Source organism: Fonsecaea erecta (assembly GCF_001651985.1).
Source record: "Fonsecaea erecta strain CBS 125763 chromosome Unknown Scaff4, whole genome shotgun sequence".
NCBI classification, from domain to species: Eukaryota; Fungi; Ascomycota; class Eurotiomycetes; order Chaetothyriales; family Herpotrichiellaceae; genus Fonsecaea; species Fonsecaea erecta.
In genome coordinates this window covers 2,179,370-2,203,674 of record NW_017387247.1, presented here as the reverse complement: position 1 = coordinate 2,203,674, position 24,305 = coordinate 2,179,370, and the positions used below count along the sequence as shown (strand labels likewise).

The following is a 24,305-nucleotide window of genomic DNA, read 5'->3' as shown; positions in this document are numbered from 1 at the left end:
GTTTATGAGTTGGGCATGATGGTTCACCCTGGTTCTTCTGATAGCAGACCGAAACCATTTGTGTCCCGTGCTGTACCTGCGTTGCCTTGCCGTTTCCTTTTCCTTTGCCCTTTGTTCTTGGATGTTGTGACAATCCACTCCCCATCCGTGGTGCCACGCCCTTGTGTTGTTGCCGCATCACCTCTGTCATGCTCTCCCGGTTGATCCCTGCCAAAATTGGGGTCCAGCAGGCGATTGAGCCGCATGATTGCGGAGCTCTGTTCTTCGAAGCCTAGTTTCCCCAATTGGGCGCGAACATGTGGGATGTCCACAAACAATGCCTCGATGGGAGGCGACGTTGATAATCTGGTGTAGATATTTCTTGTAAGTCTTGAAAAATCGTCTTGCTGGTCAAGTTCGTGGGTGGTCGCACTATCTGCAAGGTCGCTGGGGTGACTGACAATGTACTCGATCAGCTGCGCAAGTATCCGAAGAGAATACAACACTGCTTGGATATTTGCGAAGATGTGGATGTCGTCCCAGGTGACTCTCATCGGTGTATATAGGGTAAACTCCGACGTCGGAGCCAAGCCCAGGAGTCTTGAAATCTGCTGAGAAGTTGGAGGGATTTTGTCAAGTCTGGATTTCTCCTGATGAAGAAGGTGGACGGCAAGCGAGTACCATCCTAAAAGCACGCTCCCATCGGTCGGCGGTGACTGCTTAGATGGCGTGATATAGGCATCCAGCAGCTGGAGGAGGTCTGCTGCTTGCTCAATGATTTCCGGTAGCTGTAGACATATAACCGTGACGGACGTGATTCTCTGTCCCTTTCTGGCACATTCAACTACATGTGGCGGCCTAATCTGGCCCTTGGCTGGAGCGGTCTTCAAGAGCAAAGAATATGCAAATCGTCGAATTTTAGCCCCATATGACCACGAAGAATCACGCTGAGGATCTTCCAACAGTGGAGCTAGGTAGATATGTGGTGGACCTTCGAGGTTGCTAACAATTTCTGCTGTTCGCGGATCGATATTTCCGAGATTGGAAAAGGAGTGTGCTTTTAGTGGCAGGGTTGGGATGAATGGTTCCGCAAACGCCATATATTCGGCCTGCAATGTCTCCAACCTTGAGGAGTCTTTCGCGCGCTGTTTGATGATCGTGAATGATGCCCCAGGATCAAGGAAGCGCTCGAAACCAAAGCCGAGCAAAGACGGGATCTGGAGTCTAGCTGCAATCAGCTTCGGGTCGAGAGACAGCGCGGAGATATAAGACTCCTGATGTGGACGCTTTTGCTTATATTCGATGCTGTGCAGTAAGACGGTCCGACCATTTGACCCGAGGTCGTGAACTGCTAGGTCAGAGTCGTTTGTAAGGATAGCTACAACAGGTACAGACTGTTGAGCAGCAAGAGCACAGAACGTGTCAGCCTCACCCGGGACCACATGAACACAACCCTTCCATTCAGTAGTGCCTAAAGACTCAATCGCACTGGCAACCATGAACGGTGGAGCTGGAAGAGTAGACATCCTCGTCGACAACACAGGAGTATCCCATAGTATCTTTTCCAAGTCTTGGAGATCAGGTAAAGCAGCAATTGGTGGCAATTCCGGGTAGAGCTTGCGGTAGGTTTCCAGCTGTTGACGGAGCTTCTCCATCCGCTCAAGTCGAATATCACGTTTGGACGCGGGAAGACCACCATCAAAGAAAATGTGCTGGATATCAACGCCATTGGATTGGAAATCATCCAGTACGTGGTGTAGCGTACGGTTAATTTCGAGGTATGTAGGCGGCAAGGTTGCACCCTTCGGGCTGCTCAGCCGCTGATATGCCACGAGCTTATTATACACCCAATATACAAGTGATGGCCCGTCAATGATCAAATGTTTAATACCGATTGCTTCAGGCGGAAGGGAGGCTTGGGGTGACGTGCCTAGGACAACGTGATCCGCGTAAGGGGAGAGATCTTGAGACAGTCGTGGGATTCCCATCGTATTAAGCTTCGTGATGCCATCCTATAGATGCATTCAATCAATAAGAGACCACCGCCCTGGCAATGCAGTCGTGGACGTGGAAAGAAGGAACGATGTTGATGTGGGCGGATTTTTACTTGCACTTGATAGTCTCTGTGATTCACCGGATAAAATGCAGATAAAAGATCCATGATCTGCCGTGTTCCACTCGTTCATTTCTCAACCTCTCTCACACATCTCACATTGATCGAGCATACAGACTCGAAACACGACGATGGATTGAAAAGTCGCTAAATCAATCCGACTGATTTTTTCCGCAGAATCACAAGGATTCGGTCATAATCAGCACGCATTCCCTTTCTCTATCCTCCATACAACACCGGCTCAACACCTTGGACTAGATAATCACAGCTTTGCCCGTAAGTGCATCGATTCTGCCATGATCTCAGCCACCGTACAGAACAAACGAGCATCCTCAGTGAGTACCATTCATTTCATTGACGGCAGTCACCTCATGCACGCCATTGACGCCATTAATCGTGTCCACTCCGCTCACCAGCTTGTCAGGAACACCCTTTTCCGCAGCCTGAACTGCAGCAAAGTTCTCGTCAAAGACTTCCTCGGCGTGTTTTTCGGCGTCGTGCATGTGGATCCAGTCCTCGCGCGGGAATTGCACCGAACTAGGGTCCTCCTTGACCTTGTCCCAATCCGCCTTGTGCCACATGTCTCGTGTCGTTTCTCCAGTCTTCTGTACTGCTTTCACACGGTCGTACCTGGAGACAATATCAGTATAAGGCTGGAACAAAACTAGAGATCACCGACCTAATCCTCTGATATGTCCGGACGGCATCTGGAATCTGACCTTTCCCCGCGCGCCTAAGGCAAATGGCGAGAGTGACGCCGTCTTCCATCGATTGTGTGGCTCCCTGAGCTGAGGTTGGGAGGAAAGGATGTGCTGAATCACCTAGCAAGGCGATACGGCCACCTTTGCTGACCCATGTCGGGAGCGGGTCTCGGTACACCAACTTCCAGTCGACAAGGTGGCTTTCCGGCGTTTTCGAGACGATGATTTTGCAGAGAGGATCCCACCCCTCGAAGACCTTGTAGACATCCTCTAACTTTCCAGGGAATGACCAGGATTCATCAATATCCGCCTCGTCCTACGCGAGAGTTAGACGAGCCATAGACACCGGTTGTCCTCCACTCACTCTGTGTGTTAGCACCCAACAGCAGTCACTTCCATTCTTGATGGTTGAGAAAAGGAAGTGCACGTCCTGCCCGATCCAGCCTTGAAATGTATCGCCGTTGTCGCAGAAATGCTTCGTCCTAGGGTCGGCAATCATATCGGTGTTGGGGAACCTGAAAAACTTCAGTACCTGCTTGCAACATCCTTCACTCTCTCCAGAACTCACCAAGCGCGGAAGACCGCATAGCCACTGCTCTTAGGCTTGTCGACGTAACCCAGGACAAGCTCCCGTGCTTTTGACCTTACGCCATCCGATCCGACTACCATATCGCCATATACCTGGCACCCCGTTAGCAACACTGTGCGGTCGTCAAAAGGACAGATTGGCAGTACTCTTTCACCGCTCGCTAGTTCGATCCCAGCTTTGTCGTCCTCTTCAAAGTACTTCTCGACTCTCTGGCCCAAGTGGATAGGGATTTTGAGGTCGTCTCTGGCGTAGTTGAAGATAACCTCATGCAGCTCTCCACGGTGGCCATTGAAAACTGGCGCATCGGGGTCCATTGGCGGTGTATGTTGGGTGATGATATGCTCTCCGGTGTACTTGTGGATTTTGAATCCATGCTTGACGAGGTCGATACTCAGGGCTCTCATGGTCTTGGCTATTGAGCCATCGACGCCCCATCGACGAAAGATTCGACCAGCATTTGAGCCAAAGGATATGATGTCTCCCAAAGACTTAAGCACCGGGAACGACTCATATATTTCCACCTGATGACCCTGACGATGGCATTCTATCGCCGCCGTGAGCCCGCCGAAACCTTGGTGTTTGTCAGTCCTGCAGTGCTGCTGCGAGTACTACTGTATTTGCATACCTGCTCCAACAATGATCACCTTGATGCCAGTCTTGGACTTTGCGAAGGGTTCCTCCGCTACCATAATCATCTTGGCAGACCTTGCCCAAGTCCTTCTATTTCGCTCTTTGCTGCAATACGAGAGCCTAGTCTGGAACACACCACACCAATGCTGGATTTCCGAGAGGGTAAAGGATTTATGGCAGAGACTCGAGGACCAGGGACACCCATTCCCCTTTTGTGATCAGCATATCAGGCCAATATAGCCCCACGACAACCTCATGGTCCCTCCTCACGTGCAATGTAAAGCGGATGGCGAGAGTAGCTGAATGACTTTGGGGTTGGTGCATCCTTTCTCCAAATGAACTGCCGACCCCATGCATTGTACTAAAACAGACAATGGAACGGGCGAGATCTCGGTAGATGATTGGGCCAGTTTTGCGGTGGATATTCTTCTCCACACTGAGGATGCTCACCCCATCTTCTGCCTCCCTTGCAGAGGCTCCGGTCCTTCTGGAGCCTCTGCCATCAACGTATGCAAGGCCTTGAAGGTGGTGAAAGATAAAGAATGCTTTTGGGAGTGGATTGTCGCCGCAGAAGGAAAGTGCAGTGCCGTCTGCTTCCCACCCCGGCACGGATGCAAGCACACTCGCCTTGCATTCCGTATATGGAATTCGCGGCCGACGACTTCTGTTCTGGTACCAACCTCCCGCATCGATCCAAATAGGTAAGTCCATCGTTATCAAGGTCGAATATTTATCTCCGAGTGGGTGGATCGGTTCACTCTTGAACCGAGTACTTCGGGCTCCCGCCCACAGCCACACAATCCGATCTACTCTGGCATCGTATGATCAAGAGACGTTTATCTTCTCGTCCCGGACTCGCCTTGATCAAATTTGTCGGATCTCTGCAAAAGATAGCCGCAACTTCACGTGACTACCGATTCTCCCTGAACCCACACAACCTCTGCCGTCCTATGACCTTCTTACACCAAAGTCTTTCCTCCACATTCTTGATTGGCTTGTCAGGACTTGTAGACTCAACAGCTAGTCGCAGCATTGCTCCAAATGGCCTCGCGTCCGGATTACAATCAGTACACGACGGCGACAGAGGTGGCAAAGGCATTCAGTGATGGAGTTCGGGGTAAGACAGGTAGGGTTGTCTGCATTCTTCTTTGTCTCTGTATTTTCAATTGATAATCTGGACGCAGTGGTTATCGTCGGGGTATCACCTCAAAGTCTAGGCGAATCAATGACTACTGCCTTGGCGGCTCATTCGCCTTCGCTCCTGGTATTAGCTTCTCGAACCAAGGCGAAGATAGAGAAGGTAGCTGCCAAAGTCAGGGCTGATCACCCGACGGTGCGCCTCGAAATCGTTGAGGTCGACTTGTCATCCCTCGAGTGCATTCGCAAAGCCTCCAAGGTCATCAGTGACATTGTGGATCGGATCGACATCCTCATCAACAATGCGGCTGTTGTAATGACAACGCATGCGTTCACCAGGGACGGTCTCGAGCTTCAGTTCGGAACGAACCACGTTGGTCCCTTCCTCCTTACAAATCTTCTCATGCCCAAACTTCTCAAGGCAGCACAAATTTCGGCCATGGGGTCGACCAGGATTATCAATGTCACTAGCCAGGGTCATATGATATCCCCAATACGATTCAGCGATCACAGCTTCCATAAACGACCTGAACAGATCCCCGCCGAGGAACGGCCAATCTCAAGACCGGGCATGTCGTTTGATCCGCCGTCCGGAGAGACTTATGTCCCTTTCGTGGCGTACGGGCAGTCAAAGACTGCAAATATCCTCATGTCACTCTATCTCAACCAGCACCTGTCGAGTGCAGGCATACAGTCAATTTCAACGCATCCAGGGTCGATCTGGACGGATCTTTCCCGTAATCTGGACGATAAGCATTTGTCATTGATCGAGAAGACAGGTGGATTCTGGAAGGACCTTGATCAGGGTAGTGCAACGACCCTGGTCGCCGCGCTTGACCCTAAGCTTGTGGATCCAGAGGTCATCTACCTGAGTGATTGCCAGGTTGCAGAGCCTGCAGGGTGGGCAAGCGATGGAAGAGCGGCTGCGCGACTTTGGAAACTCAGTGAAGACCTTGTCGGGCAGAAGTTTGATCTGGCTGCAGGAAGCAGGCTGTGAGGCGGATCTCCACTTCAGTCCTCTGGTCACACTCATGCGCCATTATAGTGACCGTAAATGGCAACCATGGACGTTGACAGTGTCTCGACAAGCCCGCAATGCGAACCTGAGGACTTCAGTCTCTCTTTTTGCCTTACCAGCCTCCTACTCTTTGCTAATGAAGCTTTACGCCGGCAAGCATCAAGCACCAAAAACATAATACCACGACCCAACCAGCCCGTGCTTCGGGATTACTATGTCCCTTGCGAGCGCGCAAGCCGTGTATAATCGAAAATGAAATGCTGACACACAGACAATGCACAAGAGATCGGACAATCCGCCGTTCGGCTCTATTATTGATCTTGCCATCTCGCTCTTTCCCAATTGGCTGTTTCCCTGATCAGGTAACTTGTCGTTCCTACCTTTCTTTCCTTTGTTTGTATAACTCGAGACGTTGATGAATAGCTGCGACTATCAACAGACTCAAAGCAGGTGTTATGCAAGAGACATATCTTGCGTAAGGTAGTTTTTCTTATTCATTGACTCAAATCCATTGTGATGACTACATTATCGAAGTAGCCCACGAGGCTCGCAGGCAGAGAGCGTACCATTGATCGTCAGGTTTTATCAGGCACTATATCGCATCCGTGGGTCAATTCGGGAGACACTAGGCACTGGTGGTGGTATGCCATCCTGTCTGCAAATGAAGCGTTTCCAGCGCAATTCCCAGTCTCATGCAGCAGGAGATGATGCTGAAAAAGACCAAGAAGAGGTATGTCAACAACTCTTGTTTGCGTCTCAATCCGGTAACCAATTGCCTTCCCAGGCTGGCGTCGGCGTGATAGGTGCACCGCAGAAGCGTACAGTGATGACATTTGACGGCGAGGACGACCTGGCGAATCCGCAGAATTGGCCTACCCAGAAGAAGGCTGGCGTTACGATGATCATATCGCTCATCGCATTTATCGTGGGCTTCGGATCGTCCATCGACTCGGCGGTCCTTCCACAAGCTTCGAGGCACTTTGGCGTCAGCGAAGTGACCGAGTCCTTGGCCACGACGCTCTACCTGGTCGGCTTCGGATTTGGTGCCACTTTTTCTGGACCCCTGTCCGAGGAACGAGGGCGCAATCCGGTCTATCTGATAACCTTTACGTTGTACTGCTGCTGGATCCTGGGTGCTGCACTTGCCCCGAACATTGGAGCAAAGCTAGTCTTTCGTTTCCTTGCGGGCACCTGTGGCTCGACTCCGTTCACAGCCGCAGGTGGTACTCTGGGTGACATCTTTGATCATGTTGTTCGGGGCCAGATATTCCCATTCTTTGCATGCATCGCGTTCCTGGGTCCGATGTTGGCACCTGTTGTCGGCGGGTACGTTGGACAAGCCGGGATGGATTGGAGATGGGTTGAATGGATAACATTCCTCATCTCGTGCGGAGTTCTGGCTCTCATGGTCTTTTTTTTGCCCGAGACTGACGCAAAGGAGATTCTTCGTGGGAAGGCACAAGCACTTCAAGCACGCAACGGCGCCAGCGACGTTCAAGCACCAGCAAATCTCCCCCGGCGGCCTAGGCTAACCTCTGCCTTACTACGCCCCTGCATCATACTCTTCACAGAACCCGTCATCGCCATATTCACGGCCTACCTGACACTGGTCTACAGCGTGGCGTTCTGCTTCTTCTCCAGCGCCCAGTACATCTTCGGACAGACATACGGGTTCCACCAGGGCAGCACGCACCTCATGTTCCTGAGCATCTCCACCGGGCTCATCGTCTGCGCGCTGGCCACCCCTCTCTTTGGCACACTGGTCGCTCGAGAGCACAGGCATGCTGCCGTGTCACGAGGAAAAGACCACGCCGGACCGGAAGCGATGCTGTGGTGGGCCATGATCGGAGGACCGCTCTTGCCGATATCAGTCTTTTGGATGGCCTGGTCATCCCGTCGCTCCGTATCATACTGGTCACCCATGATCAGGTTCGATTGCATTCCCTTGTCTTATTTGAGAATTATCATGCTGACCTTCTCCCTTTTCTTCCAGTGCTGCCTTCTTTGGCTTTAGCATGCTGTGCCTGTTCGTCTCGACCTACGCGTACATCATGCAACGGTTCACCAGCGTCGCAGCATCAGCCCTCGTCTCGAACACGTTCGTCCGCTATGTGGTCGCCGGGACCGTGGTCGTCCTGTCGATCCCCATGTTTGAAAACCTCGGCGTGCATCACGCCCTGACCGTCTTCGCGGCACTCTCTTGCCTGTTCACGCCCGTGCCGTTCTTGCTGTACGTCCACGCGCGTCAGGTAGAGGGGACGATGTCAGTCGGTGTCGTTGGTCAGTGAACCGCGACCAATGTCTATCATGCATACTGGTCACCGGTCAACGTGTCCTGTGATCGAGGCGTGCTATAGGATGTGGGATCCTTTGCCTCTTGAGGGTGTTGTTTTCCTGGCTTATGGAACCTTTACAGGGCGTAGGAGAGTGACGGGCGGAATTGGATATTTTGCCGGTCCTTCCTAGTCATGGCGATGATTGTATTTTCTAAAACTGGACTTTTGAGTCGCATTCGGTAGACTAGTTTGTGGTCAACGAACCGACTTCCTCCTCCTCTATGAAGAAATAAGAACCCCTCCTGGCTCTCGTGCAAGAATGCCTCGAACGGCGCTTTCCTAACCTGTCGAAACAAAAAGAGGCCCCCTTTATCGGGTCGAGTCGAGTCGAGTCTAATTCGGAATCTCGTGCTCTTCCGCCGCCACCCCTTCCCTCCACCGATACCGACTCGCGACATGCTCGTCCCGCGGCCCCTTCTGGCCCGGCGTCGCGTAGAAATTCTCCCGGTACGTGCCGGTCGGCACGGCGTAGTCGTCCCAGAACAGGCCGCGGGCGCGCAGCTCGGGCACCAGCAGCTCGACCACGTCCTCGAAGCTGGCCGGGAAGACGGCGTAGGCGATGTTGAAACCGTCGACGTCGGCCACGTCGACCCAAGTCTGCAGCCCGTCGGCCACCTGCGCGGGCGTGCCCACCAGCACGGGCCCGTTGCCGCCGATGCTGACGTGCTCGGCGATTGTCTGTCGCGTCCACTTGCCTCCTGCCGCCGCCGCCGCCACGCCGGGGCTGAAGCGCGCGTAGCTCTCGACCGTCGCCCGCACCGCGTTGCTCTCCACGTACCGCAGCTCCTCGTCCTCGCCGTACCGCGCCAGGTCGATGCCCGTCCACCCGCCGAACAGCGCCAGCGCGCCCTCCAGGTCCGCGTACTGCGCGTAGTCGGCGTACTTGGCCCGCGCCTCCTCCTCGGTCCGGCCCAGGATCGGCGTCACCAGCGCGAGCACCTTGATGCTGCCCGGGTCCCGTCCGAACTTGTCTCGCGCCAGTCGTCGGACGTCCGCGATGCTCGCCTTACACGCCTCCGGTGCGTGCGCTGACACGAAGATGGCCTCGGCGTGCTGCGCCGCGAACTCCTTGCCCTTGGAGCTCGTGCCGGCCTGCAGGAGCAGCGGCGTGCGCTGTGGCGACGGCGAGCAGATGTGTGGCCCGGGTACGGTGTAGAACTTGCCCTGATGGTTGATCTGGCGAACCAGCGCTGGGTCTGTGTACACGCCGGTCTTGCGGTCGAGTTTAACGGCGTCGTCGCGCCACGACGACTCAAACAGCTTGTACATGACCTGGATGTACTCCTCGGCCATGGCGTAGCGGTCGTCGTGCTGCGGCTGGGCGGTCATTCCCATGCTCCGCGCCGCCGAGTCCAGGTACGATGTCACGATGTTCCAGCCCAGCCGCCCGTCGGTCAGGTGGTCCAGCGTCGACAGCCGCCGGGCGAGGTGGTACGGCTGCTCGTAGGTCGTCGACACTGTCACTCCGAAGCCGATCGACTTGGTCACGGCTGCCATGGCCGGGATCGACGCCAGAGGCTCGTGCACTGGCCACTGCGCGCCCGAGCGGATGGCCGGATCGAGCGACTGACGGTACACATCGTAGCCGCCTAGCACATCAGCGATGAAGATGCCGTGGATCTTGCCGCGCTCGAGGAGCTGAGCGAGGTCGGTCCAGTGCGACAGCTTGTTGAATTCGTGCGACTTGTCCGCGGGGTGCTTCCACAGCCCCGGTGACTGGTGACCTGAGCACGTCTCGACAAAGGCGTTCAGGATGAATTGCTTCTTGACGGGCTGAGACACCCCCAAGTTCACTTCCGGCGTGCCGTTGGTTGACGACATGGTGTTGACGTCGTACACTAGATATCAGGTGCTTGATCTCGCAGATGTCAAAGTATTCACGTGTTGCCCTAGGACTCGCAGCCCCTGCACACCGATGTACAGAGCAACGCTAGTTTTGAACAGTGACAACCAGTTTTTTTCCTCCCTCAACTCTTGTTGATGTCCGTGCATTCGCCCATCAGGTTCTGTCTGACTTTTTCCCAGGGCCAAGGGCCGAAGGAAGATTGTGACTAGAAGTGGTTAGTGAATGGTGCAATCCGCTCCATATATCACGAAGTTGCGTGCTCGCCATGGCTGCGGCTCCACTTTCTGCTAGGAGAGCGCAAAATCTCCTTGTCTGACGACCTCGATGGAATGTTCTCCCAACGGCAAGAGAAAATGCTACCCTTCGGATGCTTATCGACCATTCGCGGACCATACACTTCCACCGGGGTGGGGGGCTGCTAGCACTCCTGGTACGGTAACCTGGATCGTCTGTCCTATGCCCTTGGGATGGATCTGCACACCAGATCCTCGTTATAGCTGTGGGAAACATGTGCCTCTTTCGTTTGCCCCTGGTTCCATGGCGTGCTCTTCGCGTGTCTGACGTCTTTGAGGAACTCCGTCACGTCCATAGAACCTTGGTGGTTCAGTCCAAGATGATATCCGTCGGAGAGAGGGGGGATGAAAAAAAATGAAATAAAAAAGGTCACCGTACGGTCGGGACCATGGGAGAAAGGGGCCGGAGCCTCAGGCTTGTCCATTGAATCCGTTGCAACACATTTGCTGCCGGCGTATCTTAAGTGATCTGCTTTCTTCCCGCCAAATTGAGCTGTCGCAATTCTTCTCCAGCCAGCAATACGGAGCCTGGCCTTAGCCGACTCGTTTTCACTTTTCGTTGATACGATTGATGAACCATGTCTCGCTCAGCATCAGTCACGACAAAACATCCCGAGCTCCAAGATGTCAGGGAATCTTCTGTTCAGAAGCATCCAGGTCAGTCCTTTCATCTAGCACAAGAGCGATAATGCCTGACAACTCACAGTTCGCTGGTACCGCTCAACCTTTTACAACGCCACGATACTTGGTCTCTGCAATTTCGCGGCACCGGGTATATGGGGAGCGATGAACTCCCTCGGAGCTGGTGGGGAGGAGAAACCGTACCTCGTCAACGCGGCAAATGCTCTGACTTTTTGCCTCATGGTGGTGTCGTGTCTCTGCTCTCCAGTCCTCACAAAGTACATTGGCATCAGAGGCGCTCTCATGTTCGGCACTCTGGGCTACGCCCCTTATGCCGCCGGGCTCTATACCAACAACCGCTTCGGCACAGAGTGGTTGGTGCTGTTCGGAGCTGCACTCTGCGGTATTTCGGCTGGCGTATTCTGGGCTGCCGAGGCCGCTATTGCGATGGCGTACCCTGAGCCATACAACCGCGGAAAGGTCCTGGGGTACTGGCTCACTTACCGCCTTGGTGGACAGATCCTGGGAGGCGCAATCAACCTTGGCATTAATGTGGACCGAAACGAGGCGGGCAAGGTCAGCTATACGGTGTACTTGGTCTTCATCGCGCTGCAGGCGACGGGCCCCTTCGTGGCGGCGCTGCTGAACCGGCCTCGCAAAGTCGAGCGCACCGACGGCCTCAAGGTCGAGTTGGAAATCCTCGAGCATCCCTGGCGCGAGCTCAAGGCCACGACACGGACGTTCTTCACCAAGAGATACCTGCTGCTGGTTCCTTTTATTGGTCAGGCTGTGTACGCGGAGGCTGTTTTCTTCACATATCTCTCACTGTGGTTCAGCGTCCGGGCCCGCGCACTGGGCTCGTTCTTGTCGGGTATTATTGCTGTGACATGTGGCAATGTTCTTGGTCATTACCTCGATCGGACTAAGCTGTCGCTGAAGCTTCGGTCTCGAACTGCTTTCTTCGTCATTGTTGTGCTGCAAGGCGGATGGTGGATTTGGGCCACAGTCCTCGTGACCAAATTCCGACACACGAGGCCCTCGTACGACTGGACTAGCAGTGGCTTTGGCCACGCATTTGTTCCTTTCTTGTTCTTGACCACAGGCTTCCAGATTAACTACTTGTTCTGCTATTTCATGATGGCACAGTTGGCCACAACGCCTGTCGAGATCATTCGGTATGCGGCGTTGCTTCGTGGGTAAGAGATATTCACCGCCTCCGGCACTCCCTTCGCTTGTCCCGACAACAAAACTGACGAACGTAGGACGGAATCCGCCTGGCAAGCTGTCAGTTACGGGTTGAATTCAGTCAAGATCTTTGCCGAAGTAGGCGGAGTGTATTTCAACTTCGGGCTATGGGCAGCAGCGTTGCTTCCGGCGTGGTTGGTGGTGAGACACTTTGGCAACGATGCCATTGCATCCACAGCCGAAGGAGATCAGGGATTCTCGCGTTCCGAAAGCGCGTCTGCCAACGAGCCTATCGAGACACGTGTTGAGAAGGAGGTATGAAAGGCACGCAACGGGATGGCAATAGTCTGGCAGGTGGGCTGCGATGCTTGTCGATTTCAAGGACTGCCATTGTCCTCCGGCTCTCAATCGGTCCAAGACTTCGGAGCTGAGGCTGAACCTTACCAGCCTGTGTCTCTGCCATGGTCTCTACCACCAACTCCAATAAGTGGCATGGTCGTCTCCCATCTGCACTGTGCTTGACGCGGGATCTTGAGACTTTACCAGGTATCCGAACCAGTTCGACTCTCCCTCCCAGGTCCTGGTTTGGACGGCGAATGGTTTCGTATCAGCGAAGAACTTTCAGTGATCGACGGTATCCCAGGCGTGACCTGGGAGATTGGGGTGAGAAGTCGATTGGTTACAAGGACCTCGTTACCTTTAGGATAGGTACATTCAGACAACGACGGAAATCCAACCGCATCGTTTCCATTCCAAGCATGGCAATCTTTTCGGCTGTCGGTGTAAAATAGCATACCCATACGAATACCGAGATCCTCATGTCTGCTCCTACGGGCTGTCGCAGGAGCAGAGCATGCTAGGGACTTCTAAGAGGTTCCCCGCTTCATGTCGTGACTTCGATTACCCTTCCACGGAGAGGACACACCTCGTGATCGAATCTGTGACTCGTGCCGGAACTCACAGATCGTCGTGCCATCTTCTCAATCCGACTCTTGCTTGGCCCCGACCGCCGCGGTTGGCTTTGAAGAAATACGGCACAAAATTCAACTCGCGAATGTTACTTGAGTCGAGTTTCGCCGCCTCGTCAAAGGGAACGGAGGGGTAGGCACGTATGCCCTCTGTCTTGAGCATGCGAGCCCCCTTGGTGCTGAGTGCAACGTAGTATTCTCCTGTGGTCTCATCATCCACGAGCTTCTCGGCGAAATAACTCTCCTTGTCGAGCAACGTGGTCTTAAAGTGGTCTTCAACCCAAGGGTTATCGACATCCTCCACGCAATAGACCACTGGACCACGGACCACGGCTATAGTATCTTGGTTGGTAAGCGGGTGTGGAGTGACAAGGCGAGGCGAGATATCAATACTGAGAGAAAAGGACCGGTTGTCAGATAGCCACTCAGCCGACAGAATGAGGTAGCCGTTCTGTAGGTCGTTGGATGGCGGGCTTGGGTCCAACTAACAGGGCTCTTTAGACACTGGGCTCCACGGTTGTTGTTTTCAGGGAGAATATCATAGTGGTTACATACCTGCCAATTCGTTGCCCAACCCGGGATCCTCAGTGCCAGACTCACGGTGACAAGTGGCGATATCGTTGAAAGCCCGAAGACCACCTTCCCTTCCCACGGCCAAGTGGTCGTTTGATAGAGAGTTGCAGGCTTATTACCAGATGTGAACTCGTATGCGCTTGGGACGTACAGGTGGACATTGACCTGATGTGGGTACTCTTCTGTTTGCGTGTACACGTAGCCACCGATTTGGCCGAGAAGCCGCAGAAGGTTGGCAGGGCAGCAGGCGCTCGCAGTCCATGCATCACGTTTTGAAGGATCTTGGTCGCTGGACGCCAGCTGGTTAACGTCCGTGAACTTGGTGCCGTCGTGCGACATGGACGTCAATACGGCGTTGTAGAGCGACAATTCCATAATATCGCTGAATCGCCGGTCGAGATCATATTGTAAGATTCGTTCAGCGAGCATCATGACGCCAATGGCGGCGCACGTCTCAGCGTGGCAGCCACCTTCGTCAGTGCCTTGTGGGAGGAAGTAGTTCGGACCAAAGCCCTTCCATTGCTTTACGGCCCCAATTCCTCCGGTTACATACATCTTGCATTCGACCATGTTGTCCCACAGTCGGTATACGGCATCTTTTAAGCCAGCGTTCGAGGTCGGGTCTAGGCGGACCAAGTCGGCCGCTGCGGCGAGGAGGTATATGGCGCGCACAGCATGGCCTTCGATCGTCTGCTGCTCCACAAGCGGCTTATGGGCTTGATAGTACCAGAGAGCGTCCGGCTCGCCAGAGGATGGCAGGATTGCGTGTGGGTTTTCTCCTCTTTGGTGAGCTTCGAAACGGAAGTAGTGGCGGCCATAGATGCCGACTGGGTTTCCCCTCTCAGTGATAAAGAACTTTGCCAACTTGAGGTGCTTAGGATCTCGGGTTCGATGGTACAGCCGAAGAAGAGCGAGCTCGATCTCAGGATGGCCTGGGTAGCCGGGGATTTGACCCCTTTCAGTATCTCGCCCAAACGTGCGACACAAAAGTTCGACGTACTTAAGGATTGGGTCGAGAAGGTCATTGTGTTGATAGAAGTCATTGTGAGCCAGGGCCGCCTCGATGAGATGACCTGCGTTGTAGAGTTCGTGAAGATCACGTAGATTGGTGAAACGCTGTCCAAGCGCGACCATCGTATTATGTACGTTGAGGCCCCCATCCTCAAGTATAGAACCCCTAATCATGTCCACTAGCTCCTGCACGGCCGAGTCAACCGCGGGATCCTTCCAATCACGGAGAAGATAGCATGCTCCTTCGATCCATTTGGCAACATCAGACTCCCTGCATACATTCTCAAGGTCAGTTTCCTGGCTCATCGGAGTTGGACGAGACGAAATTACCAAAGGATATGATTTGGTATCGGCCATACCACAGGAGGATCGTCGTATGAGGGATGCGGACGCAGTCGGAATGCATCGTATCTGCCCGTCTCTTTCAATATTTTAAGTTGGTAAAAGAGAGTCTTGGAAGCCACAGCGTTACGGCGTCGAGCTATGAGAGACCCTTCAGAGAGAATTGTCCGCGTGAACGTCTCTTGGGGGTAGGCCATGATTGCAGAGCGATATTGCACTAGGGCCGATGGTCGTCTGAAAGGTGTGAGGTACTGGCGCAGGCACTCAAAGAACGAAGATGCTGTGAGCCTAGATCCTTCTTTGCAAACTGCGGAAAGTTTTGACCATGACACTCCATCCTCGTAAGGTGTTCATTGTTTCGTGGATCTGGAGAGTTTTCCGCACGTAGAGAGGTCCCGGCGGGATGGATCCCGGTGTTGTGCCAGATGGATGGGTAGCCACAGAGCACACACTCTCTCTCCAGCTCTTGTGGAACAATTAGGGGCTTGTTAGAAAGTCACGGGCCTTGGTGTAACCATGGATGAGGGAGAGTGCCTGGTGACAGTCGACGTTGAGTAGCCTGTCGCCAAGAGGAGCACCCCCCTTGGGACGATGGTGACGCCGCCCTGTGCTCCTTAGTGGAGAAGTCTGTGGCCTCTATCATTGGCCATTCGGATGCACCCTCGCGAAGTGTTTAAAAGCGGCGCTGACTCTAGTCTTCCATTCTCTCCTTAATCATAATCTACTCCTAAAAGTCTCTTCCTAGAACCGTCAAAAAGGTGGAATCACGTTGCAGCAACAAACATTGTGATCGCACATGTTGTCAGGCGTACCACGTCTCTCAAAACTTCAGCATAGACTCTCGTGTCTCGGTCAGGTTGTGGTTCGGTCTAAAGGATCCTGTGAGCGGCCTCAACGAGCTTCGACGCGCGCAAATCAAACCTACCCAGTATCTGAACAATTTTTTACGTGTTTGTCAAGCTTGGTCTGGCAAAGAGTTAAATGTCTCTTGCGGTCAGCAGTCAGCCTTCGAGCTTTGCTTCTCGTGCGTTTGCTCCCCCCAATGGCCATCTTGAGGACCGTTCTTTCTCTATATCTTTCAGAAACGACGAGAGTCCGAAGCGGAACACAGGTCGTAGGAAGGATACTTGGGGAATGTTGGGGGCATTTGAGGCTCAATTAGCAGAGTGTATTAGGCAAGACCCTCCTGCGATTGGGTCGTAAGGTACTGTAGAACCCCACTCGAAAGGCTGCATGGTACACAGCTGGTGAACGTGCGGAACACAACGTTCAACTGGCGGGCAACGGCTGAAAGAGGGACCGAGTTGCAGGAGAATGCGCCGCCGACAACCTCTGCGGCGCCAGCACGGGCCCATGAGCGACTGTCCAATCCGAAGACCAGCTGAACTTTTTGTTGTCGCTGCTTTTTACAGAGTTCCGCCCTCGATGATTCAGATTCCTGGCCTTTTCTCGACCTCCGCAACCAGACATTGGGATTTCCACGTTCGAGGAACGGTTCGAGTGTGCGACATTGCCAATCTTCTCTGCCGCAAACATTGTCATTTGTATGACATGTCAGGAGGAGGTTCTGGGTGTCGGTGGTGGGTGTACGTAATATCAACTGGTCTTGAGGTTTCCTGCCTAGGTACACTGTTTGGAGCGACTGGTGCACGGAAGGCTAGCTTGCGAACACTGCACAAACCTTATGGCCTGATCTTCTCGATCAATATCATACCACCAATTCTCGTACCCCGTGCCCGTGGTCCCGGGCACTTTCCAAAACTCCGGAAGTCGCAGCGAGTAGTCCTTACCCACTTAGGTGGGCGGAAGTAGAGAAGAAGGATTGTACACACACGGAGAACGAGGAGTGCCTGGACGGGTTCCAGGATATTCAGCCAGCAATCTAGATACATCCACCTCGACCTTTCGTCCTTCAGCTCTTGTACTGAAGAAGAGTGAGCGAGTTCCCGATGAAAGCAAAGGACACTTACAAATGGAAACGTTGAGCATTTTGCCAAGCCCTCAAAATCAATGATACTCGTTCCGTCTCGTCTTCGGGTATGGGAATGTCGACAACCAGACCGCCTTTCTCCAGACTTTTTCGGATAAGTTGCGAGCAGGCTTCGAATATTCTCGGGTAGAAGCCCGCCGCCGCCCAGTCCAGTACACAAGGTGGCTGATCCGGGAGCCATAATATATTTCACGGAAACAAGTCGAGGTGACACAGCACCAGTTCCGAATCTTGAAACGAGACGGTTGCTCCGGGACGAGGTGTCGAATACTGAACCATCGCTCGATCTGTTCGATAGTCTCAAATGTAGGAGGGTCTGATTCACCAAAGAGGAGGGGACGGGATGGTCCACCACCTAATAACCCGGGAGACTGAGCGCGCTTTGCGTAGCTAAATGATCGAGGACCCGGGACAAGGTATCCAGCTGCGAGGCGTCGGTGATGGGTTCTTGCACTTGGCCCGCCATAAATTCCATGAGGAGGTAACCACGACCGTGCCCATCTTCGAAGAAATCGTAAACCTCTGGCACTCGAACAATGTTGTGATCTAGGATTTGGTAGGCCTTCTCCTGACTGTGTGCCTCATGCTCGGTTACCCCGTATCCAAATTTCACGGCCACACTTTGGGAGAGTTGAGGACGTTGTTTCCATATGGCATGTGAAATATAAGGGTTTGAGGTTCGGCCTCGTCGCACCTCACGATGATTTCAGCTCTTGGCAAAGTTATTGCGACCATCCTTAACTCGATTGCCGCTAGGCTCGAGTCTTCAGAAAGTCGGGTTTCAACGCTATAATCTGCGTTGCCAAGCTGTTGGACAACGTGAACGTAGACTCTCGGGTCTCAAGAACAAAAGGGAGAAAAAGAGGGCGAGGAAGAGGTCAGTGGTATTTAACCCTTCTTTGGGACGAGGATGATGCCGCCCTAAGCTAACCCTTAGCTCGCCAGAGTCTATCTCAACCGCTCGTGAGGGCTAGTGCCTTCTCTCCTGGTGGTGTGAGATGCCGGCTTTATACTATATTATGCACTCGCTTTCCCCCTGTCGCGGAATTCTTTTGGCCATCGCTAGGGGCGAGAGTGGACCGGGCGGGGATGCGTAGGGGGTGGATGGGGGGCCAACAAGATGTGCAAGACATGCTGATCTGATGAAGTGAGTGCGTTTGCAGTTTTCCTCCCGAGGCCACGACTATGCGAGTCGGATCGGGGAGTATCCAGCAACATTATTCCCGTCCATCGAGTCAACCGTGGTCAATCCATCTCAACTTCCACCAATCTTGGAGGCCGGAGACTCCTTTCATCGTCAGGTACAAAAAGTCCCTATTCAGTCTCTTCTCATTGATATCGACAGTGACTTCTGCTCCAATCATGATATTGTCGATGTTAATTACCGGCACCGTAACCGGTGGATTCGGCGTTCTACATCTTTTGATCATATGGACAGGCGCTGGCGAGCAGTTGACTTCCTTGAACAGCCCTCCATGAGACTCAATCTCTTGTTCCTCTCGGCTCTGGGCTTGCGTGCCGACGAGGCGGCTGTCACTCCTTGATTCGGGGAGTCGACCTTGACTTTCATGACCTCGACTGTCAAGCCCCTCATAAGGACGGTCCTCCTCGATGAGGTCAATGTCTTGTTGAAGTGGCGTTATATCCTCATCTTCAGCTCCGGTATGCTTTTGGGAGTTAGAGAAATGGTTTACAGTCTCCTGGTCTTGCCGATCGGAGGGTTGTGCTGGCTGGACGTGCGAGGCCGAAACAATGGGCAGTACCTGCGTCCGTAGAGGCTTCAAGTCGAGCTCAGATGTAGTTACGAGACTCTTGTAGCTCCAGTTGAGCTTTTTCCAACTCTTGACCAACCTTTTCCCGAATTTTGCAGCCCAGTCTTGGGTTTTGTTCTCTGGCCAAGTTTGATAAGTGATATGCGCTGCACCATCGACCGTTGGATGGAGATAATCTATTCTACGAACGGGACAACCACCGCGAAGGCCTTTGAGAATCGGCTCTTCAAGATGCTGGTACGTGTTGTTCTCTCTTCTACTGTAAATGTCGGGCGGAGGGTTGGTCAGGACAACGACTCGGCAATGCTGGCACGCGTACTGTGCAAGTCGACCGGATGCACCCTTCACATACTTGGAATATGCCTTTTTCTTCATTAGTGCCTTGGGGCTATTGGGATTTGCTGCATCCATAAGCGGCCCCATGGCATCTGTTAAAGTCTTCAGTTTCAATATCCTGGCCCATTTCTGCACATACGCCCAGCGTACACCAGTCCAGAACAGCACGACGTCCACTCCCTGCAGCGCCAGAGCAAGTTGCGTGTCGATGGCGAGCAACTCTTCTGCAGTCATGTAGTCCAGCGGATCGAAAGTCTGGACCCTGCTGGTATCGGGTTTCGTTTGAGGCAGGGTTTTAGACGTTAGTCCTGGAGCCTGTCGTTTAGAAGCCGGCTGGTTGGGAGCAGGTTGTTTGGGGGCAGGTTGTTTGGGGGCAGGTTGTTTGGGATCACTGAGAGCAGGTTGCTTGGGGACAGGTTGCTTGGGGACAGGTTGCTTGGGGACAGGTTTCTTGGGGACAGGTTGCTTAGAAGCAGGTTGCTTAGAAGCAGGTTGCTTAGAAGCAGGTAGCTTGGGAGGAGGTAGCTTGGGAGTAGGTAACTTGGGAGGAGGTAGCTTGGGAGTAGGTAACTTGGGAGTAGGTAGCTTGGGAACAGCTTGCTTGGGAGTAGGTTGTTTGGGAACAGCTTGCTTGGGAGTAGTTTGTTTGGGATCAGCTTGCTTGGGAGTAGATTGTTTGGGAACAGGTTGGATAGGAACAGGTTGCTTGGAGGCAGGTTGCTTGGGATTCGGCTGCTTCGGGCCGGCTTTCTTTCGTCGCGTCATCTGAGGGCTCGACTACAACCGTTCTGCTGTGAGGGTGACAGCAAGAAACGTCGGTTCAAAGAATACGGAGGTACAAGGATGGATATGTTCAGCGTGCCCGAGACGCTGAAATTGTACAACCGCCCAGAATGGTCCTACTACGTGGTTGTGATGCTATTGTTGCTGAGTTTTCTGATAGAGATGTCGAGCTCGGCATTGATTATGACAAGCCAAATCAGTGTCTTGAGGCTTGTGCAGTCCGCTAGAGTGACTTAAGATGACATTGGAAGGAAGAGTCGCGGACACCATTCATAATGATGGGAGTAGTTTATTTCAACGTCCCATTTTGTGATGAGGGGGTGGCTGCACTCACCTTGCACTCTCTTTCCTCTCTGGTTCTTCACGCGGGGTTGCCAGTAGATGACGATAGCTAGAACCCCGCGTGCATCTCCATCACCTTCCACGGCTCAATTTATGTCCTATATATATATTGTACAGATCAAAATTTCTGACCAATCAGAGTTGATTCTGAACCATTTGGTCCCTTAGATCAGCTGGTTAGATCGTGGTGCTAATAACGCCAAGGTGAGCATTTCTTCATTTACCACTTACTCCCTGAAGTTCATATAATGGCTAACTGTGGGTAATTAAGGTCGCGAGTTCGAACCTCGTAGGGACCAGTCACATTTCTGCAACCTTTGTTTTTCTCTCTTTTTTTGTGTCTGGGTCCTGGTGTGCCCATCTGGCCGTCCTTTTTGGTTATCGTTGTGTCCGAGGGAGGGAGTCCTTGCTTCATTGTGCATGTACATGTGTTGTTGCCGCTCAAAAGAGCCACCCTATATGAAAAGCTATACTAATCATAATGAGCCTGAATCGACGTTCCCCGGGAGGGAGTGGGGGGGGCCCCGTATCGAATTCGTTCAAGGAGATAGATCCGGAGTTTGATTACAAGTCCCTGCTTTTGAGGTTAACTTTAATGACCAGTGAATAGTGATCAAACAACCCTTTTTTTATACCTACCGTCTTGATTCCCTTGGGGTTGTGTGCTTTGTCATGACGCATATGACGATACGCGTCGGCTTACACAAATGATATGGCCGGTTCGTGGAGAGAGTGTAAGACTTTCGATGGATGGATGGATGACAAAAGGCTGTCGTGCAATCGGCCTATGTTCGCTGCTTTAATCCCCTGCACGCTCTTTTGGGCATATCACCATTCATCCCCAGACATTCCACAGTGTAGGACTCGCTATCGAAGGAGGGTGAGTGTGATGATTATGCACATATGTATATACGCGCTGTTGTGCTGAAAGTCTACCGGACTGTTCTGTCGGCTACCCTCCCCTGGGGCAGGAGTTGTTGTGTCGAAAGGACTCCATGTGTGCGCGATCTAGAGCCCCCTAGGAGCGAACAAAGCCACCAATGTCATCCCTTCCACGACGAAAGCACGACATTTGCTTCCAAATCTGCCTCGATGTGCATGGCATGCAGGCGTGTGTATGCAGCGTGAGTAAGCCACTGCGTGCAACGAACGGCGCGGGTTGCAGCATTGAGGTCGATATACATAAACGCTCCTCCTCTGTGACCTGCTCGATGTGTAAGTCTCAGCATTATTTTTTTATAGCTTTACTTAGTCAGAAGGGAAGAAAACCAGAAATAACGTCGACACTTATAAAGAATGTCTGTCCAAAAAGCAATTGCCGTGGTCGAGCTGGCACAGCCCATCAGGCTGATTGAACGGCCCGTCCCAAAGCCAGGCCCGGGCGAAGTTCTGGTCAAAGTCTCCATCGCTGGACGTGAGTACTTGTATTGCTATGTGAACCCCAATCTGAGAAGTCGTCTTATTGGTGTTGTTGAACAGAAGAACGTAACGGATCCTCTGGCTAACTCGTTTGTTCCTCCCCACGCAGTAAATCCGCACGACGTGCTCGTGCGTGAGATCGGGTACTTTGTGGGCAAGGACAATCTGCCGGGGGTGCTCGCCATCGACATCGTCGGGGAAATCATCCAACTCGGCCAAAACGTCGACAACGACAACTTCAAGATCGGGGACCGGGTCATGGGCCAGGGAGACCCGTCGGTGTCTGACACGAAGGGGTCGCAGGAATATGCCGTCCTCGACGCCGACTTTATCGCCCATCTGCCCAGCGCGGTCAGCCCGGACCAGGCTGACACGATCATCCTGAACCCGTTGACGTCGTACGTGGCCCTGTTTTCGCCCCTCGGTCTGGACATCCCGTCGCCACTCGATGGAGCGAAGACGGACTTCGACTACCACCGCACCAGCATAGTCATTATCGGCGGGAGTTCTGCGTGCGGGCGGTTCGCGATCCAGCTGTCCAAATGGGTTGGGATGGGCACCGTCGTCACCGTCGCGGGTAAACACGGCGAATCGGTTCTCAAATCTCTGGGCGCCACGCATGTCATCGACCGTAGTATCCCGGACGAAGACATCCAGCGTCAAGTTCGCAACATCGTCGGTGACGACCTGCTCTACGTGATTGACTGCAACAACCGCGCCGACCACACACCAGGCATCCGCATGCTGTCCAACGCGAAGAAGGGCACCATCGTGCCGCTGGCCGCCGCACGCCCAAACACAGTCGACGAGGCCAAGATCGGGCCCAAGCAGCAGGGCTACAACTTCAAGAAGTTCGTGTGTCGGCCGGTCCTGTTCCGCGAGACCGCGGCCCAGTTCTACAAGGCGTTGACGCAGCTGATTGACCACGGCGTGCTGAAGCCCACGCCCTTCCAGGTCATCGAGGGCTTGGACGCGGACAAGATCAATGCGCAGCTCGACCGGTGGAGAGACGGGCAGTGGCCGCCCAGGGTCAACATCCACGTTTCATAGATGGGAGGGTGGCGAAGCAGGGAACCACAGATAGGGAAAGCAACGAAATGCCCTTTGACTATCGAAATGCTGCTTCTTACCTCTCTCAGAGACGTGTAGCACGTCTCCAAGATATCATTTTGACAGCATCGTTGTGTGATCTATTGTCCACAGAAACTGTGGACATGAGGAGAGATAAATAACTGTAGTATATTTTCGATCCAAGCAGGAAATTGAAATTTGTCTTTTTTGTGCCGTTTACTCGTAAAGTCGAGATTTCCCTGGTAGTCGTGCCCTCCGCCCTGGAAAGTCTCATCCATTTTTTAATCTTCGTCCAGCTCGGGATAATGCCTGTAAATTCCCATGCCGTACTTCTGTCTTCTGTCACTCTCCAGGTAGCTCTTGATCTTGTCCAACGCCTTGACCCTCTCGTAGAGAGCGAAGACCTTGTCATACTTCCCGCTGCTCTTCAACTTACCCATACACTTGGGGAAGGCATGCGTCACTCCGTCCATCGTCTGAAAGAGGACCAAGTCGGCATAGGTCAATTTTCCACCGTACAACCATTCACCGCCGCCCGAGGCCGGCCCCGAGAGGACTCGCTCAAAGTATCCCAAGAACTTGGGCAGACGGACAGATCGGTAGTCGGCGGCCTTCTTGAGCGCCTCCTCCTTCTGTTCTTCATAGTAGGCTCCACTGGCGATGGGGTGGTGGACATCATGTGGTTCATTGGAGAGGCCGTCTAGTGCCGTCAATGCGAGCGCATTGACGTGGTACACTCCCACGCTATCCTCGGCGACATTGGGCACCAACCCGAGCTTGGGACCCAAATAGGCGAGGATATTGGGTGTCTGGGAGAGAAGAATATTGTCACCGTGCTGCAGAATCGGCGGAGCCAAGGGCGGTGGATTATGGTCATCGCCGACATTCTTCTCGCTGATCTGGCTCATGACTGCACCGACCCCGGCATCGGTTTTGTTGGTCACGTCGACGTAGGGAGTGCCCGTGGCTTCAAAGGCGAGGCGGATGTGCTCACCTCGGCCTGGAATGCCGGGCCAGTAAATCAATTTGTAGGGCATCGAGTCGCCCGTCTCAGCTGTGGCATCGGCGCCGGTCTTCTGGCGTTTGGAAGAGCGTGTCGAGCTGGCCATGTTGAGGCAATGCTTGTAGACGAGGGGCCGCAGAAGGATTGAACCGGGACTGAGCTTTCTACAACGGCTGAAGTTGGCCGTCGATGAGAGAGAGTGCTTGAGTAGCCGTGGCTGGGTGAGCAGGAGTCGTGAGCCTGGTAT

General features: G+C 53.4%; 10 protein-coding genes across 10 annotated transcripts; 4 read left to right on the top strand and 6 right to left on the bottom strand.

Moving 5' to 3' along the window:
* Nucleotides 1–23: 23 nt before the first annotated feature.
* Nucleotides 24–1,967, bottom strand: AYL99_05566 (hypothetical protein; the record flags this gene model as incomplete). The annotated part of the gene is made up of 1 exon (XM_018837078.1): nucleotides 24–1,967. One exon carries the CDS (start codon nucleotides 1,965–1,967, stop codon nucleotides 24–26), a length of 1,944 nt encoding a protein of 647 aa, XP_018693931.1.
* A 457-nt stretch (nucleotides 1,968–2,424) lies between these two features.
* Nucleotides 2,425–4,077, bottom strand: AYL99_05565 (hypothetical protein; the record flags this gene model as incomplete). The annotated part of the gene is made up of 6 exons (XM_018837077.1): nucleotides 2,425–2,722; nucleotides 2,772–3,109; nucleotides 3,158–3,308; nucleotides 3,362–3,474; nucleotides 3,529–3,953; nucleotides 4,008–4,077. The coding sequence occupies 6 exons, from the start codon at nucleotides 4,075–4,077 to the stop codon at nucleotides 2,425–2,427; spliced, it is 1,395 nt and encodes a 464-aa protein (XP_018693930.1).
* Nucleotides 4,078–5,053: 976 nt separating this feature from the next.
* On the top strand, nucleotides 5,054–6,146 carry AYL99_05564 (hypothetical protein; the record flags this gene model as incomplete). Its single annotated transcript, XM_018837076.1, has 2 exons — nucleotides 5,054–5,129; nucleotides 5,197–6,146. 2 exons carry the CDS (start codon nucleotides 5,054–5,056, stop codon nucleotides 6,144–6,146), a joined length of 1,026 nt encoding a protein of 341 aa, XP_018693929.1.
* A 682-nt stretch (nucleotides 6,147–6,828) lies between these two features.
* AYL99_05563 (hypothetical protein) lies at nucleotides 6,829–8,455 on the top strand (the record flags this gene model as incomplete). Its single annotated transcript, XM_018837075.1, has 3 exons — nucleotides 6,829–6,897; nucleotides 6,952–8,096; nucleotides 8,161–8,455. The coding sequence occupies 3 exons, from the start codon at nucleotides 6,829–6,831 to the stop codon at nucleotides 8,453–8,455; spliced, it is 1,509 nt and encodes a 502-aa protein (XP_018693928.1).
* Nucleotides 8,456–8,836: 381 nt separating this feature from the next.
* On the bottom strand, nucleotides 8,837–10,324 carry AYL99_05562 (hypothetical protein; the record flags this gene model as incomplete). The annotated part of the gene is made up of 1 exon (XM_018837074.1): nucleotides 8,837–10,324. One exon carries the CDS (start codon nucleotides 10,322–10,324, stop codon nucleotides 8,837–8,839), a length of 1,488 nt encoding a protein of 495 aa, XP_018693927.1.
* Nucleotides 10,325–11,220: 896 nt separating this feature from the next.
* Nucleotides 11,221–12,769, top strand: AYL99_05561 (hypothetical protein; the record flags this gene model as incomplete). Its single annotated transcript, XM_018837073.1, has 3 exons — nucleotides 11,221–11,299; nucleotides 11,349–12,459; nucleotides 12,526–12,769. 3 exons carry the CDS (start codon nucleotides 11,221–11,223, stop codon nucleotides 12,767–12,769), a joined length of 1,434 nt encoding a protein of 477 aa, XP_018693926.1.
* A 636-nt stretch (nucleotides 12,770–13,405) lies between these two features.
* On the bottom strand, nucleotides 13,406–15,539 carry AYL99_05560 (hypothetical protein; the record flags this gene model as incomplete). The annotated part of the gene is made up of 3 exons (XM_018837072.1): nucleotides 13,406–13,900; nucleotides 13,972–15,271; nucleotides 15,331–15,539. The coding sequence occupies 3 exons, from the start codon at nucleotides 15,537–15,539 to the stop codon at nucleotides 13,406–13,408; spliced, it is 2,004 nt and encodes a 667-aa protein (XP_018693925.1).
* Nucleotides 15,540–18,567: 3,028 nt separating this feature from the next.
* Nucleotides 18,568–20,205, bottom strand: AYL99_05559 (hypothetical protein; the record flags this gene model as incomplete). Its single annotated transcript, XM_018837071.1, has 1 exon — nucleotides 18,568–20,205. The coding sequence occupies one exon, from the start codon at nucleotides 20,203–20,205 to the stop codon at nucleotides 18,568–18,570; it is 1,638 nt and encodes a 545-aa protein (XP_018693924.1).
* A 1,656-nt stretch (nucleotides 20,206–21,861) lies between these two features.
* AYL99_05558 (hypothetical protein) lies at nucleotides 21,862–23,034 on the top strand (the record flags this gene model as incomplete). Its single annotated transcript, XM_018837070.1, has 1 exon — nucleotides 21,862–23,034. One exon carries the CDS (start codon nucleotides 21,862–21,864, stop codon nucleotides 23,032–23,034), a length of 1,173 nt encoding a protein of 390 aa, XP_018693923.1.
* Nucleotides 23,035–23,336: 302 nt separating this feature from the next.
* Nucleotides 23,337–24,164, bottom strand: AYL99_05557 (hypothetical protein; the record flags this gene model as incomplete). The annotated part of the gene is made up of 1 exon (XM_018837069.1): nucleotides 23,337–24,164. One exon carries the CDS (start codon nucleotides 24,162–24,164, stop codon nucleotides 23,337–23,339), a length of 828 nt encoding a protein of 275 aa, XP_018693922.1.
* Nucleotides 24,165–24,305: the final 141 nt, after the last annotated feature.